This window comes from Typopeltis vanoorti, chromosome 1 (genome assembly GCF_054136105.1).
Source record: "Typopeltis vanoorti isolate ZY-2024b chromosome 1, IOZ_Tvanoo_1.0, whole genome shotgun sequence".
NCBI classification, from domain to species: domain Eukaryota; kingdom Metazoa; phylum Arthropoda; class Arachnida; order Uropygi; family Thelyphonidae; genus Typopeltis; species Typopeltis vanoorti.
In genome coordinates, this window is record NC_143549.1 from 31049079 (window position 1) to 31064987 (window position 15909).

Consider the following 15909-nt stretch of genomic DNA (forward strand, 5'->3'; position numbering starts at 1 on the left):
TGGGAGGACTTTGGTAAAAACATAGAAAATAAATTTCAAAAATGTGACAAGATATTCTGGAGATTGTTGAAGAAGCTCAGAAGAAGGAGGAAAGAGTGCTGTAAAAGGAATTAGAGATGATATAAAGATGACATGAAAGCAGGAGAAAAAGATATCCTTGAAGTACGGGGGTAATTACTTTGAAAAATTGCTAAATGTAACAAGCAGTGAGGACAGCACAGTGGTAAAAAATACTAACCATGCATGTAGTCATGAATACATATCCAAAATCGAAGTAGAAAAAGCCATCAAAAGCTTGAAATGTGGAAAGGCAGCAGGAGTAGATAATATATTCAACCAGAAATGCTCAAGTATGGAGGTATAAAAGTTTTACAGTGCTTGCACTGTATATTGCTGTAAAAGAAATTAAATATTCCTTTTACAGTAATCTTTCCTCATTTCTGTTCAACAATCTCCAGAATATGCCTTGCCACCTTTTTGATATTTATTTTCTATGTTCTTACCAAAGTATGAGAGCTCTACTGAAATCGTAGTACCCATATATATAAAAAGGGAAATAAAATTGAATGTGAAAATTACAGAGGTATTTCTTTACTAAGTGTTTCTGGTAAAATTTATGCCAGAATACTTGAGAAACAGCTGAGAAGGATCGTGGAAGAGAAGCCTGGTGAAGATCAAGCTAAGATTCAGGCCAAACAGAAGCTGTCGGGATCAGATTTTCACTTTACGACTGATAGTTAAGAAATCATGGGAATATAACAAAGATATGTATTTAGGTTTTGTAGATCTGGAAAAGACATATGACAAGGTGCCAAGAGAGAAGCTATTCAAAACGCTACAGTTATATGGTGTCAATGGGGCATTTTATCAAGCAATTCTTAGTCTTTATTTCAGTTGTAAGTCAGTAGTTAGAATTGAAGGAAGTGCAGGAAGGTGGTTTAATGTTAATCTGTTGTCAGACAAGAATGTACATTATCTATATGGATCATATTATAAAGGAAAGTGGTATTAAACCTAATATCAAAATTGGAGAGGTTAATGTCAGCTCTTTGCTTTATGCCTCCATACTTAACATTGGATGATGTTATACTTCTAAATAAATCTGCTACAAGTCTGCAAGATTCCCTGACAAAATTGAATAACTGTTATAATAGATATGGTATGAAGGTCAGCAATTACAAGACAAAGAGAATGAAAATAGGTAGAAACACTGAAAATGTCAACTGTATTATGAATGGAGAACCTGTGGAACAAGTAAAACATTTCAGCTCCTTAGGCATGATTTTTAGTGAAGATGGTAAATCAAATATTGAAATAAATCGAATCAACAAAGCTGGTATGATAGGAAGTGAACTGAATAAATTTATATGGAATAAGAGAGAAATTAACCAAAACATTAAATTAGCTGTATACAAGACAGTATTCAAACCAATTTTAACTTATGGATCTGAGAGCCTGGGTCAGAAGTAAAACCTTGACCAAAGACTAGAGACCACAGATATGAGTCCTGAGAAAGATTAGAGGCATGAACAGATGGCATTAATGGCAATATCATATTAAAAATGAGGATATTAGGAAAGAACTTGCCACTGTCAGCATCCATGAATGTGTTAGTAGAGCTAATCTCAGGTCACTTAAACAGAATGGGAGAGGAAAGATTAGCAAAACAAGTGTTCTCTGCCAGGTTGTTAGGAAAAAGACCGAGAGGAAGACCAAGATATAGGTAGATTGATACAATAAAAAGTGCCTTAGAAGATAGAAATATAAGATCTGATAATGTTGGAGTCTTTACAAGTAACAGACTGATTTGGAAGAAAATTGTAGATAGGAAGTTAGTAATGATGTAATTTTATATGTAGTACTATCATATCCTGTACACCCCCTTGAGGGTATATATCAGGAATTTGATGGTGATGATAAAGAGTGGAGATTAAGTTGATGATGACAATAAAGGAAAGGAAAGCAGTACTAAAAGCAAAGGAAACAGTGGAGATATAGTTAGACGTGAAGAAATTTAGGTATTTATTGAAATGTTGTTTTCAGCCTGGAAATATGAAAATATGGAGAATGGTGGTATTGAAACATTTAGGCAAATTGGTTAGAATAATGAGCATGACTGATTTTAAAAGACAGACAAATAGTAGCAAGAAGAATGAATTTCTTGAGTTTATAAGAGAAAGCGAGTAACAAGATACACAGAGAGAGATGTCACTCTCTCTCTGTGTATCTTGTATCAGGATATGATCTGATTATAGGAGATGTTAGAATGTGTTTAGCTTCAATTGGTGGAAATAACCATGAGGTATCATGGTGACCATACATATAGTCTTTGGGGAAAATTGATATGCGAAGAAACACAGGCAGATTATTATGAAAAGTTCAAGTGAGAGCTTGGAGTAATGGCATAGAAAAATAATTAAGGAGAAGAAAAGATCAGGCTACATGGACACTAGTCAAGAAACTGTTAGCAATAGCATTTTTTTTTAATCTACAGTTGACTCTCACTACAGCAAAGGTGTAGTGAGTGTCGCTACACAAACTACTGAAAATTTCTGCTCTTTAAGTACAATGCTGTGCTAAACAAAATTCATTACAATAAATTATCCACTCAAACGAACTACTTTTGTGGTCTCTACAAGTTGACAATAGTGAGAATAAACTGTATATTAAGAATTTAGAAGATAAATTGATTTAAAATGTGTGAATAATGAGATACGCAATGAATAATGCTAAGATTGTATAACCCTTTGCCCAATCATATCACTAGAGTAACAATTCAACAAGGATTTGATTTTCTCTAACTAAGAGCACTGAGATGGATCCTACATATTATAGGACACAAAATTTAAAAATTCATATAATTGTTTCCTCAGGAAAAAGTTAATATATTGTGATATATAACATAACTACCTTATGGATTCTGAAATATCTGGAAATCTAGCAGTCAGATAATATATATAGTCAATTATATAGTCAGTATATATAATTACTAATGGTAACAATGTTTACCGTGAGTTTCAGTATAATATGCAAAGGTAAGAAATAGTTTCATGGAGTCAAACGGAACTGCATTTTATGTTCTCGCTTTCTAGTATAACATCCTTTTATTTCTTTCTATTTGAATTAAACCCGGAAAACACGATAAAATCATGTTTCCCAGGTGCAAAAATTCACGATATTAGCCAAGCTATCCGGATGCAAAAAAAAAAAAAGGTAAGTTGAAGGATATGATTGTCTTGGTTGGTACAAATGATTTGAGAGGCAAGAAATACTCTATAAGGGACATACTGTACAATTTGTGGATCTGTGGTCTCTGTTTGATGGAAAGAAGGAATTTGTGCAATGCTGATGGACCACATCTAAATGGTTTTGGTGTGAGATGTCTGGAGAGAGCTTTGTTCACTGAACCTGTTGAAGTGCAAATTCAGGGAAACTTAAGCAACTGGAAGCAAGTGAGTTCATGTGAAAGCACCCATAAAGTGAGTGAGTATGAGAATGACCAAGTGAGGAACCTAGTCTTTACAAAAATATTGAATAGGGTAGTCACTTCAGAAAGTAAAGGTGGGCAGGGGACTAAAGGAATGCTGCAGTTTCTATTACTAATGTCAGAAGTATCAACAGCAAGAGGGAGGAGTTTTTAGCATTGGCAAAAGTTATAGGCATTAGTAAGACTTGGTGGCAGCAGATGATGTGTTTACAGGGACTGAATGTGAAAGGTTTAGAACTTTCAAAGAAGATAGAGAAGATATGATAGGGGAAAGAGTACTGCTGATGATAGCAGATGAATTGCAACCAAAAAGAATAGGAGACAGGCAGGAGGGTGGATGTTTATTTGAAGCAATCTAGTGTACGATTGATTCAAATAAGACAAAATATACAGCTGTTGTTGCTATAAGCCAGGGAGTACCACAGATGATCTGGAAGACATGCATCATCAAATTAGTACGAGTGTGGGTGAAATGATTATCATGAGGGGGGGGCATCAAATATGGAGATGTAGGCTAGAAGGAAGAAAGATCACATGGCAGGAAAGAAATAGAATTTATACATTTGCTGGGAAATAATTACTTAAGGCACCATCTGATGGAGGGAACTAGAGGTCAGAGAATATTGGACCTGGTCATAGGATCAAAAGAGTTTTTGATAATGAAGATGACATTGCCTCCAATTGGTGAAAGTGATATGCAGTCTTGACTTGGGAGATTATAAAACATGAAGACTATTCCATTAAGAAGGGGGTATTTGTGGAACTACAAGGCAGGCGATTATGACATGCTTAGTAAAAAGCTTAAATCTGTACCATGGCTTAAAACACTTCAGGATAAGGATGTTAGTAGTATATGGAACATAGTTAAGGGTCATCTAGAGGAAGTAGTATCAATTTGTATATCAAGTGTAAGGAGGGTTAATCAGGTAGGAGTTAGATGGATGAGTAATATCATTAAGTATGAGCTGTAGAAGAAGAAAATGCTGTGGAGACCAGGTGACTAAATCTGTGCACAATAATCCATGTGAGGCCCGATCAAGGCCTTATACAATAGAACCAGAACCTCTTTATTTCTACAATTTAAGGTCTTCAGCATCATTGATATAATCTGATGTGATATCTTCACAACTTGTGCAATATGACCTCTGAACTTCAGATCCTTGTCCCCACCATTCCAAGGTCTCTTATCTCCTCAACTCACAAAATTTCCCTGCTAAGTACATTGTTGCCTACCAAATTTCAGAACCTTAAGTAAATTTTGCAACACTGAAGTGACAGTTCTATACTGTTGCCCACTCATACAATCTATTCAAGTCCTCATGTAAGGCCACAACATCTGTTTGTATCCTCTTCAGTCTCCTCAAGTTTTGCATCATCTACAAACCATTATATATATCACCCGTTAAACCTATCCCAATATCATTAATATACAAATTAAATAACAATGGTCCTAAAATTGTTGTACCATCATTTTTTTATTTTGGTTTAACCAATAAGAATACAATTTGGTCGGCTAAATCCCAAATTGCCAGCCCATCCTCGTTCGTTCAGTATCAAAGTAGATACCCAACAGGGTGCACCACGAGAAGGTGAGGATTGGACATTAGGTCAGAAGCCCTGGTCGGTTCTCCGCATTCCTTTAAAGGCTATGTGGAGGTCTCCTCTCAGTTATACAGCTTTGACCATCAAAAGTTCCTGGCAAATAAGTCAGCTTTTACTCTTACAGAATACAGAGACAAATGTAAGAAAGCTAAACAGTGTGTGTAAAACTAGCTAAACAAAAGTCATGGGAGGACTTTGGCAAGAATATAGAAAATAAATATCAAGAAGGTGGCAAAATATTCTGGAGGTTGTTGAAGAAGCTTAGGAATGGAGGAAAGAGTGCTGTAAAAGGAATTAGAGATGATAAAGGTGAAATGAAAACAGGAGAAAAAGATATCCTTGAAGTATGGAGTAATTACTTTGAAAAACTGCTAAATGAAACAAGCAGTGATGACAGCACAGTGATAAAAAACACTGACCAGGCATGCAGTCAGGAATACATATCCATACTTGAAGTAGAAAAAGCCATCAAAGGCTTGAAATATGGAAAGGCAGCAGGAGTAGATGATATTCGACCAGAAATGCTGAAGTATGGTGGTATAAGAGTCTTACAGTGGCTGCACTGCATAGTTCAGAAAGCCTGGACAGAGGGGCGAATTCCTGATGATTGGAGTAGAGCTCTCATAGTACCCATATATAAAAAGGGAAATAAAACTGAATGTGAGAATTACAGAGGTATTTCCCTACTGAGTGTTCCTGGCAAGATCTATGCAAGTATACTTGAGCAACGGTTGAGAAGAATTGTGGAAGGAAAGCTTGGTGAAGAACAAGCTGGATTCAGGCCAAATAGAGGCTGTCAGGATCAGATCTTCACTTTACGACAAATAGTCGAGAAAGCATGGGAATATAACAAAGATCTGTATTTAAGTTTTGTCGATTTGGAAAAGGCATATGACAAGGTGCCAAGAGAGAAGCTATTCAATACCTTGCAGTTATATGGTGTCAATGGGGCATTATATCAAGCAATACTTAGTCTTTATTTGAGTTGTGAGTCAGCAGTTAGAATTGAAGGAAGTACAGGAAGATGGTTTAATGTTAAATCTGGTGTGAGACAAGGATGTACATTATCCCCTCTGTTATTCATTATCTATATGGATCACATTATGAAGAAATGTGGTATTAAACCTGATATCAAAATTGGAGATGTTAATGTCAGCTCTTTGCTTTATGCAGATGATGTTATACTTCTAAATAAATCCGCTACAAGTCTGCAAGATTCTCTGACTAAATTGAATAGCTGTTGTAATAGATATGGTATGAAGGTCAGCAATAAAAAGACAAAGACAATGAAAATAGGCAGAATCATTGAAAATGTCAACTGTGTTGTGAATGGAGAACCTGTGGAACAAGTAAAACATTTCAGCTACTTAGGCACAATTTTTACTGAAGATGGTAAACTAAATATAGAAATAGACAACAGAATCAGCAAAGCTGGTATCGTGGGAAGTCAATTGAATAAATTCATATGGAATAAGAAAGAAATTAGTCGGAACACTAAATTAGCTGTATACAAGACTGTGTTCAAACCAATTTTAACTTATGGATCTCAGAGCTGGGTCAGAAGTAAAACACTTGACCAAAGACTAGAGACCGCAGATATGAGAGTCCTGAGAAAGATTAGAGGCGTGAACAGATGGCATCAATGGCAATATCATATTAAAAACAAGGATATTAGGAAAGAACTTGACATTGTCAGCATCCAAGAATGTGTTAGCAGAGCTAATCTCAGATGGTATGGTCACTTAAATAGAATGGGAGAGGAAAGATTAGCAAAACAAGTGTTCTCTGCCAGGTTGGCAGGAAAACGACCCAGAAGAAGACCAAGATATAGGTGGATTGATACGGTACAAAGTGCCTTAGACGATAGAAATATAAGATCTGATAATGTTGGAGTCTTGACAAGTAACAGACTGATTTGGAGGAAAATTATAGATAGGAAGTTAGTAATGATGTAATTTTTTCATGTAGTACTGTCATATCCTGTACACCCCTTGAAGGTACATGCAGGAATTTGATGATGATGATGATGATGATGGTCCTAAAATAGACTTCTGTGGCACACCACTAGAGACTCTCCTTTTTTGATATAGCATCCCTCCCCATACACAACTTGCTGATCTGTGATCTGTGACCATCCAATTCCATTTGCTTCAGTTTAGTGACCAACTTGTGGTGTGGAAATCTATCAAAAGCCTTTGCAAAATCTAAGTATACCAGTGTATATGCATCTCTCTTGTCTAATACATTTGTTACTTTGTTATAGTACAGAAGCAAGTTAGCAAAACAAAACCAGTCTTTAACAAACCAAGCTGAAAAACACAAATACCACTGTTTTAAACTACTTTTTTGTATCCTATCTGTTTCCAATATTTTAACTACAACTCCATATATACAGATTGGTCTATAATTTGTTGACTTAGCCTTACCACCACCTTTGTGAAGTGGAAATAATATTGCCTTCCTTCCTTCCTTCCTTCCACTCCTTTGGGAGTTGTGCTTTGTAAGACTCTTGTTAAACAGGTAGGCCACGGCTGATGCTAACAGCTTGGAACATTCTCTTAAGACAAGTGGTGATTTGTCATTTAGTCCTATTGCCTTATTAACATCTAGCTTACTTAACTCCTCATAGACCTCTTGCTAGCTCACTGAATACCTCAATTACATCCTCTGGAGAAGTTGCCAATCTCCCACTTTCATTAATTAACATCATCTCCCCACCATCATCATAATCACTCTTCTTTCTACTTGCTACATATCGTAAAAAAAAAAAACTCAAGAGGGTTGTTCTTGGCCTGATTTGCTAATTTCTGCTCATACTACACTTTTGTTGTCCTTACCAACTGAGTCCCTCTCCTGGCCTGCTCTTTGTGCAACTGTTATTACCATTATTCATCTTGTACTGCTTCCAAAGTGCCTCTTTCAGATTTCATGCTTAATCCCCTAATTCATCCATTTTCATCTACCTTATTCAGCCTTTTGACCTTTGAAATACATTTACAAAAATTGATGCTGTTACCTATTTCTTTATCAGTTCCCAAGCAGTATTTATTTCCTTAATGCTCAACTCCTCATTCCATGCTATAGCTACAAGCTGCCTCCTAATTATGTCATAATCACCAGCGTTGTGCTTCCACATATATTTCATAGAAGTCTTTATGTGGCTAGCCACAATCCAAGTGATCACTTCATGATCACTCTCACCAAATGGAGGGAAGGCTATTTGGAGCAAATAAACTCAATTGAAACAATTTCATCTCCCTTATTTCTGATACTCCTGGCATTTGTAAATAAATACAGCAATTAACTTTTAGGTCTATAACTCTATAACCAGCCTTACCAAAGCCACTTGTCGGTTGAGATTTCCCCACCATACCTGCCCTTGCACAATCACCATTAACAATGCTTACAGTTTCAACAACCCCACTCATTACAATCTATTACATTTTTATGCTGATCATCCCATACCATTCACTATATACACTAAATAAAAATTTCTTTGAAGTAATTTTGCGGTTCATGTTCTTTTCCATATATTATATCAAAGATGCACATACTTTAGACATATCCATTTTTCACCTAGGTGTTATTTTGCAGTTCATGTGCTTTTCCATATATTATTGTTACACCTGATATCTTGAGAATATAATACTCTCAGTTATCATGGTGTAACATGAAAAATAAATAACATAAATAAAAAACCCTGCATAAAAGGAACAATTTAATTAATAAAATATTCTTGCATCCAGTATAAATTGAGTAAAATGTAAAGGTCTATTGTTTAGTTAAAATAGCAAAAGAAAAGAATGTATTAAGATGTATTATGACTAAACAAGGAATTTGTATTAAATAAGTAGCTAACTAAGAATTAATGTTGTAATGCGATTAAGAATGAAAGAGTTAAGTACATAAGTGGAAAAGAATGAGTCATGAAATACGCTATGTGAGAGGCTACAGATTAAGCATTAAGTAGAATTCTGAGAATGGTATTTGAAAGGGGCTAAGATAGAGGCTAACAAGAGAAATAACGGAATATCGCTTAGGGCCTATACCCGGATAGAAACTTCATTACAAGTTGCCGATCAAAATGACGTATGGCGGCAAAATGCTACCCAATTGGTAGACAGACGAAAAACAAGTAGGAGGCGGGAGAAAGAAGTGAGAAAGGGCGCCGTTAGGGGAGCAGCTATAAAAGGGTGGGAAACCCCCCCTCGAGGTCTTTTAGGGAAGAGTAGGCTCTTTGGGTTTTTTTGGAGAAGACGTTTAGATAGTCAAGGAGGCTTGAGGCTTTTTGCCTTTTGCCAGAGGAGAAGAAACGTTTGGATAGTCACGGTGGTTTTAGTTTGGTTTTCTAGTGGATTTCATGGTGTTCCTGAGTGGAGAGATATGGCTTATATCCTCATGCCACAACAAGGAAATGAAGGTGAGCGGGAAAGCTATTCCTGTATTCCTATGTAGAAAGCGAAATATGCCATAGAGTCATAGGAAACTGTGAAGATATCGATGTCCTCGTTTCGGATAGTACAGCCGACCGCGCAGATGTTTGTATAGCCCTGAATTGCAAGAAGTTATAGCAAGCAAGTTCGTTCAGTAGAAGGTAAAGCCCGTAAGTGAAGCTAAAGAAAGGTATTGTGAATTTTATCTTATGTTAACTAGAAGTTGTTTGTGATAGGTACCTTTGTCATAATACGGAACTGTTAAAGTGATTAGGGAGAAATTATAATAGGACTTTAGAATTTGATAAAGAGTGTTAAAAGCAAGCTAACTAGTGTTGAAAATTTGTGAGTAATTAATTGTCCTATGAATCTTGAGTGCCTACTATATTGTAAAAGGAAAGTTAATGACATAGTTGTGTGTTAATGAAGTGAATGGTTTTGTTAATCTTGAGTTTGATTAGTGTGAATTGAATAATTAAGCAGCCTGAGGAATTTGAATGCCTGATGTAATGTGTAGAAAATCAGAATCGTCATAAGTACGTGCTAGAGTAGTTAATGACTTGGTTAGTGTACTTGAAGTTTAATAATCTAATAGAGTGTAGTAATCTAATTTGTCCATGTTAAGTGAATTCATGTTTTGTATGAAATTTTGTGGCGGCATGATCGTAGTAACTTTTGTCGAATCATAGCCCAACCACTTGTATTAAGCTGATTTTAGTGTAAGTAATTTAGTTGAGTATTTTGAAATGTATCATGTTTAGAGAAACAATAAACCTTTTGTTTAATGATAAAAAAGTTGTCTGATGTTGCTAATCCAATGCACCGCTTAGAAACATTCGAGCCTAATCATGCGGGGAATTAATGTTAAGAAACGGGAAGTTTAAGAGATTAATGTTGAGTAACAAGAAATAGTGTCACGACTGCAAATAGTTACACTTTCAGATATTTGAGTTCTTTTTCTCTGTTTATGTATATAATATCCTAAACTAAATATCCCAAAGGGCGCAGTAAAAATACAAATACTAGGGATACTACGGGGAGCAATAACTCAGACATTAGTAGAAAATTCGGTGATATCTTGAAGGTAGAAGTTAGAAGAATATAGGCGAAGGCAATTTGCAAGATAAAGACTAAAGAGACGAAGTTAGGGACATAACATTATATCAAAGATGCACATACTTTACACATACCCATTCTTCATCTAAGTGTTACCATACGTATGCAAAATTAGTGAATTTTTGTTAGCGATCGAAAAGCAGAAACATCAAGAAGCAATTTAATGAAACAGACACTTACTTCTAATGTTACTTTGGTTCTTCCTTCAACTTCAAAACGGAGTTCAGATTCTGGATCCAGCTTGAATTCTTGTGTATTCTAAGAAATTAAAATATCCAAGATATTTAATGTTGACTAAATTTTAGGAATAAATATTATCATAAAGTCAATGAAAGATATGCATAAAATAAAATTAAAAACCCAATTCTGACACGATGGAGCAACTAATTCTGGTTTCAGGAGCAAAACTTCTGCTATCATCTGCTTATACTAACAGACTCAAACCTTTCTATATCAATAAAAATTAAGACATTCATAGCATTTAAAAATTGTATGCTTGCATACTTTTAGGCATGCACACACACATACATACAGCAGGCCTTCAATTTAATGGACTAATTGGCAGAAGTGATGTCAGTTATTGCAGAAAGTCCATTAAATCTAAAACATTTTAAAAACATTAATAATGAACTTACAATGTACAGAATGTATTAAAATGTTATTGTAAGTTCATTATGAATAAAATATTATTATAATGCACAGTGAGTAATTTATACATGCCACTAAAACATCTGTTAAAAATATAAAACTAAATTTACTACAGGAACCAAACTTTATTTTAATTAATGAATTATTTAATGGACAGATTAGATCTCCTACAATGAGTCTTGACTCCATGGAATACTCTATAAATAATAATTAAACACGTAAAAAACTATACAATGTAACAAGTGGAGTGTTTCAACCACTTTTTAATTTTTTTTTTCTTAAAGCTCACAAACTTGTTTTCAATGTGAACATTACTATTTTTTTTTATTTAAATCCATTTTAGAAGAAAAAAAATACTTAAAAATTCTTAACTCTATTAAATAAAAAACATACAAAAAATGTTAAACCAGATACATAATCTTCAATATTAAATATTCAATAGTAATTGAAAAAATCAAAATTTTCAGAATTAGAAATACAACTGTCATATGGAGGAAGAGATGTTAATTCCTTACTGTTTCCACAGAAGAGGTAGCTATTGCTGGCATCTACAGAAGAGGTATTTGTACTGTCTATTGCACTCTGTGTGGTGTAGATGCTAGTAATAGCTACCTCTTCTATGGAAACAGCAAGGAATTAACATCTCTCCCTCAAGATTCAGGACATATCTTATCATAGGCGTATTTATAGAACAGGTGAAGTATGCGTTCCACGTGCATTGCAGTAAGTATAGAAATCTGAGTCAATGAGTTTAAATCTGTGCAGTCCTGGTTTGGCAGGATGCTGTGCCAAGTCTCTACTGGATTTCAGCACTGGCTCTGATGCTTGCAGTCTCATATGGTAAGTTCCACTAGAAGCTGGATGGCACAGTTTTGGAAAGGTGGAATGGCTAGATCCAATGACATCAGCGAGTAGCAGACTTTCCTATAGTTGGTAGGTAGGAGAGGCAGTGATATGAGCTGGAAAGTGGGGTGCTGGTGGAAATTTGGATACCTTACATTGTTATGAGGTCTGGAAGGGCTTCTGTGACAACTTCACTTTCTGGTACTGTGATTTTGATTTGGGAATTTTTTTTTTATTAGTAGCTGTTCAATGGTTCTTCCACTTTCATGTTGGAGGCTTAATGGATTTTTTACAACACTCAAAAAGAATTAAAATAGAATTTAATACTTCCTATATTTCGTCCTGGTCACTAGGACATCTACGGGGATTACAAAAACAATTAATGTAACATGCACACACAAATCTTACAATACTCAGCCCAACCACGTGGGTGACACTAAAGTCCTATCTAGGTGGCGAGCCCTCTAAGGACAGTAGTAGGTGGCCTGGAATGTAAGGTGGGACCTCTGGTGATGAGTGTTTCCCACATCTTCAGAAGCTTTTGGGAAACACTCATCACCAGAGGTCCCACCTTACATTCCAGGCCACCTACTACTGTGCTTAGAGGGGGCTCCACCTAGATAGGACTTTAGTGTCACCCACGTGGTTGGGCTGAGTATTGTAAGATTTGTGTGTGCATGTTACATTAATTGTTTCTGTAATCCCCGTAGATGTCCTAGTGACTAAGACGAAATATAGGAAGTATTAAATTCTATTTTAATTCTTTTTGAGTGTTGTAAAAAATCCATTAAGCCTCCAACATGATGTCCTCACAGCACTTAAGCCTCTACACACAAGTTCTTCCACTTTCTTAGAAGATCCCCAATTGTTCTGATTCCTGCCCAGTTCCAAGTGGGGATGAGAAGATGACCAGTTGTGGGGTCTAAAATGTGTTTATTTGTGTACAGTCATTCTCTGTATACAAATGACAGGGATGATCCTTTTAGTGTGTGATACGGTTCTTCGCCTTTTTATCAAGGGCATCTCGATAAAAAAGGTGAAGTTAACAGTTGAGAGGTACTGGTGCTTCACTAATCTGAACATTGTGGACAGCTGGAGACCTCTGGTGGCTATTTGAAGAGTATATTCTAAAGAAGGTGAAGTGGTGTGTTTTATCAGTAATGCCTTAAACAAAACAATTCGATCCAAGCCATATGTTGGTTGTGATTTCCCCACCACACCTGCCAAATCACCTTTATCACCACTTACCACATATACTGCCTCAGTCTCCACTTCTCCACCCACATTGCAATATACTCCATCTTCATACACAACATTCAATGCCATGTCTCCCTGTCCACCCAAGCCCCCCCCCCCATTTCTCTGTTCCTCTTGTATTCCCATTCTCTCTTCCTCTCTGACACCACTACTGTTTCCACTGCCAAGCACAGCTGTCTCTTCAGTACCACTCTCCTGATTTTTCTCTTCATCTCTTCCTTCTGATCCCTGCACACATCACACACACTGTACTTCCACACTATACTTTCATTCAGCAAACTTTCTCCAGCACACTCACTCCAAAGCCATTTAAATGCAACCCATCACGCCTGTATAATTTCATTCTTCCCTCAAACACATGCTATGCATCCACAAACTCCACTCCCTTCTACTCACACAGCTCTGCCAACATACCATTCAAGATTTTGGTTCTGCGTCACAACTCGTCATCAGCATACTGGGGTAATACACTGACAACCTTTCCTACTACACTGTTATCTTTCACTCTTCTCAATACCCTCCTGATATTTGTCCTCACCTCCTCCTTATGTCCAGTTAGATCATTCGTCTCTACAATCAAAACTAACTCTCTCGCTTGTTTCTTCCTCATGTCCAACGCCTTAATTATCATACTCATTCACTCACCCTGATAGTAGACCTTATGGACTCTGTCAGTAACTAGCCCCTAATTATGGAGTCTCTATATTGCTATCCTGGAATCACTCATCACTTCTTTTACTTTTTGTTCTTTCATTATGTTTTCTTACATACTTTCATTAATTTCCACTAGACGCCTAACATCACTCAACATATTCATTTCATTTTTCCTTTCCAATATCTGTTTCATTAAATCTTGCATTCCGACAATTTCACTTTCTATCTCGCTACCTCTCGTTCAGCAGCACTTTATTTCCTTTTCCTCATTCATACTTTCTTTCACACCCTTATCACTAATTTTCACTTGTACATCTTTGCATTCTTTCACTCCTTCAGTTTCTCCAACTTTTGTTTCACTTCCGTTTTCACAACTTCTTCCGTAACTTTCACTTCTACATCCTTGCATTCTTTCACTCCCTCAATTTCTCCTGTTTTTCATTTCATTTCAGTTTTTTGTAACTTTCACTCCATCAGCCTCTTTATCTTTCATTTTATTTCTGTTTCTTTCATGTACACTATCTTTTCAGTCAGTTTCGCATTCTGTGTATCATGGTCCAACAGTATATCACGCTTACAACAAATCCACACTTTTTCTCATCTTTCACTCATTCTCTCCTTCTCCACAAAGACACATCTTACATTCCACCATGCATACATATCGTACTCAGGACATCAAATCAGTTTTGAAAAGTCTATGTCGCCAATGCTACTCGACTTTCGTGGCATTCGCCTAGTAGCACCAGTCAACGGCCACATGGTTGACTTCCTGACCAGCACTGTGTGATATTTAAACAGCAATTTAGACTAATAATTCTGATAGAATTCACACCAAAAATCACTCAGACACACTTCGTTCTCAAAAATAAATAATGAAATCCTGAAATGAAACACTGCCAATTATTATTCAAAATAGAACTTATTTTTCCAGAGCTCTTTCTGGCACTACACAACTTACAACCCTTGTGCGGACATAATAAAAAATGATTTTTTTTCTTCTGCAAACCAGGTATTTTCTCACGGATTTTTTCATCCAGTCTAGTTAAAAGATCGGAATAATATTCTCCGGTTATTGTTTTATCCTTTTCAAGATAATTAATAAACAAAATGCCTTTAGCATCCCAAAACACCGATGCCATGACTTTGTCTTCTTTGGCACTGAACAACCGGTTTCTACCCGCTGTGTTGACTACTATTTGGATTCTGGTGTGTACTGGTGAATCCAAGTCTAATCCATAGTAATAAATGGATGATGCACAAAATCAGTTTTATTCTTGTTAAAACGCTCCAAGCACTGATGAGATTTTCATGCGAGTGTGTTTTTGATCAGCGTAGTAGCACCCCATCTTGTGCAAAGATTTTTTATTTGCAAATTCTTCATGCAAAATATATTATATACATTCTTTTGGAATGCCTATAGTCTCAGCAATTTCATGCACTTTGATTCGCCAGTCATCCAATACCATATCATGTACTGATAATGATTTCTCGTGTTGTTTCACTTTTTTGGATATCCTTCACGTGGATCATATTCAAGGCTGGTACGGCCACGTTTAAACTCGGCAGCCCATTTCTTAACTGTTGAAAATGAAGGAGAAGCATGCCCATAAACTTTTATGAACTTCGAATGAATTTCTTTTGCCGTTAAACTTTCTTTTACAAAGAATTTTATAATTGTACGATACTCAATTTTATCCATTTCAAGGGATACAGACAACACTTTGACTTCCAACTTGATAGAATGACTTGCAATTTCACATCAATGCTTATGACTAATGTACCAACTTAGAAAAACCTTCCCGATAGTGGTGCCATTTATGGTTGAGGCCGAGAACTTTTCAGACCATCCAAGTATATGGTTAAGGAGGT

General features: G+C 36.1%; 1 protein-coding gene across 3 annotated transcripts in view; it reads right to left on the reverse strand.

The window, feature by feature from the left end:
• The window catches only part of cbc (protein CLP1 homolog), a 194100-nt gene that overhangs the window by 169491 nt on the left and 8700 nt on the right, over positions 1-15909 (reverse strand). For all 3 annotated transcript variants that reach the window (XM_090415421.1, XM_090415438.1, XM_090415432.1), the window contains exon 2: positions 10819-10896. In XM_090415421.1, coding sequence (XP_090271547.1) covers positions 10819-10896 — 78 coding nt within the window. The remainder of the gene's footprint in view (positions 1-10818; positions 10897-15909) is intronic.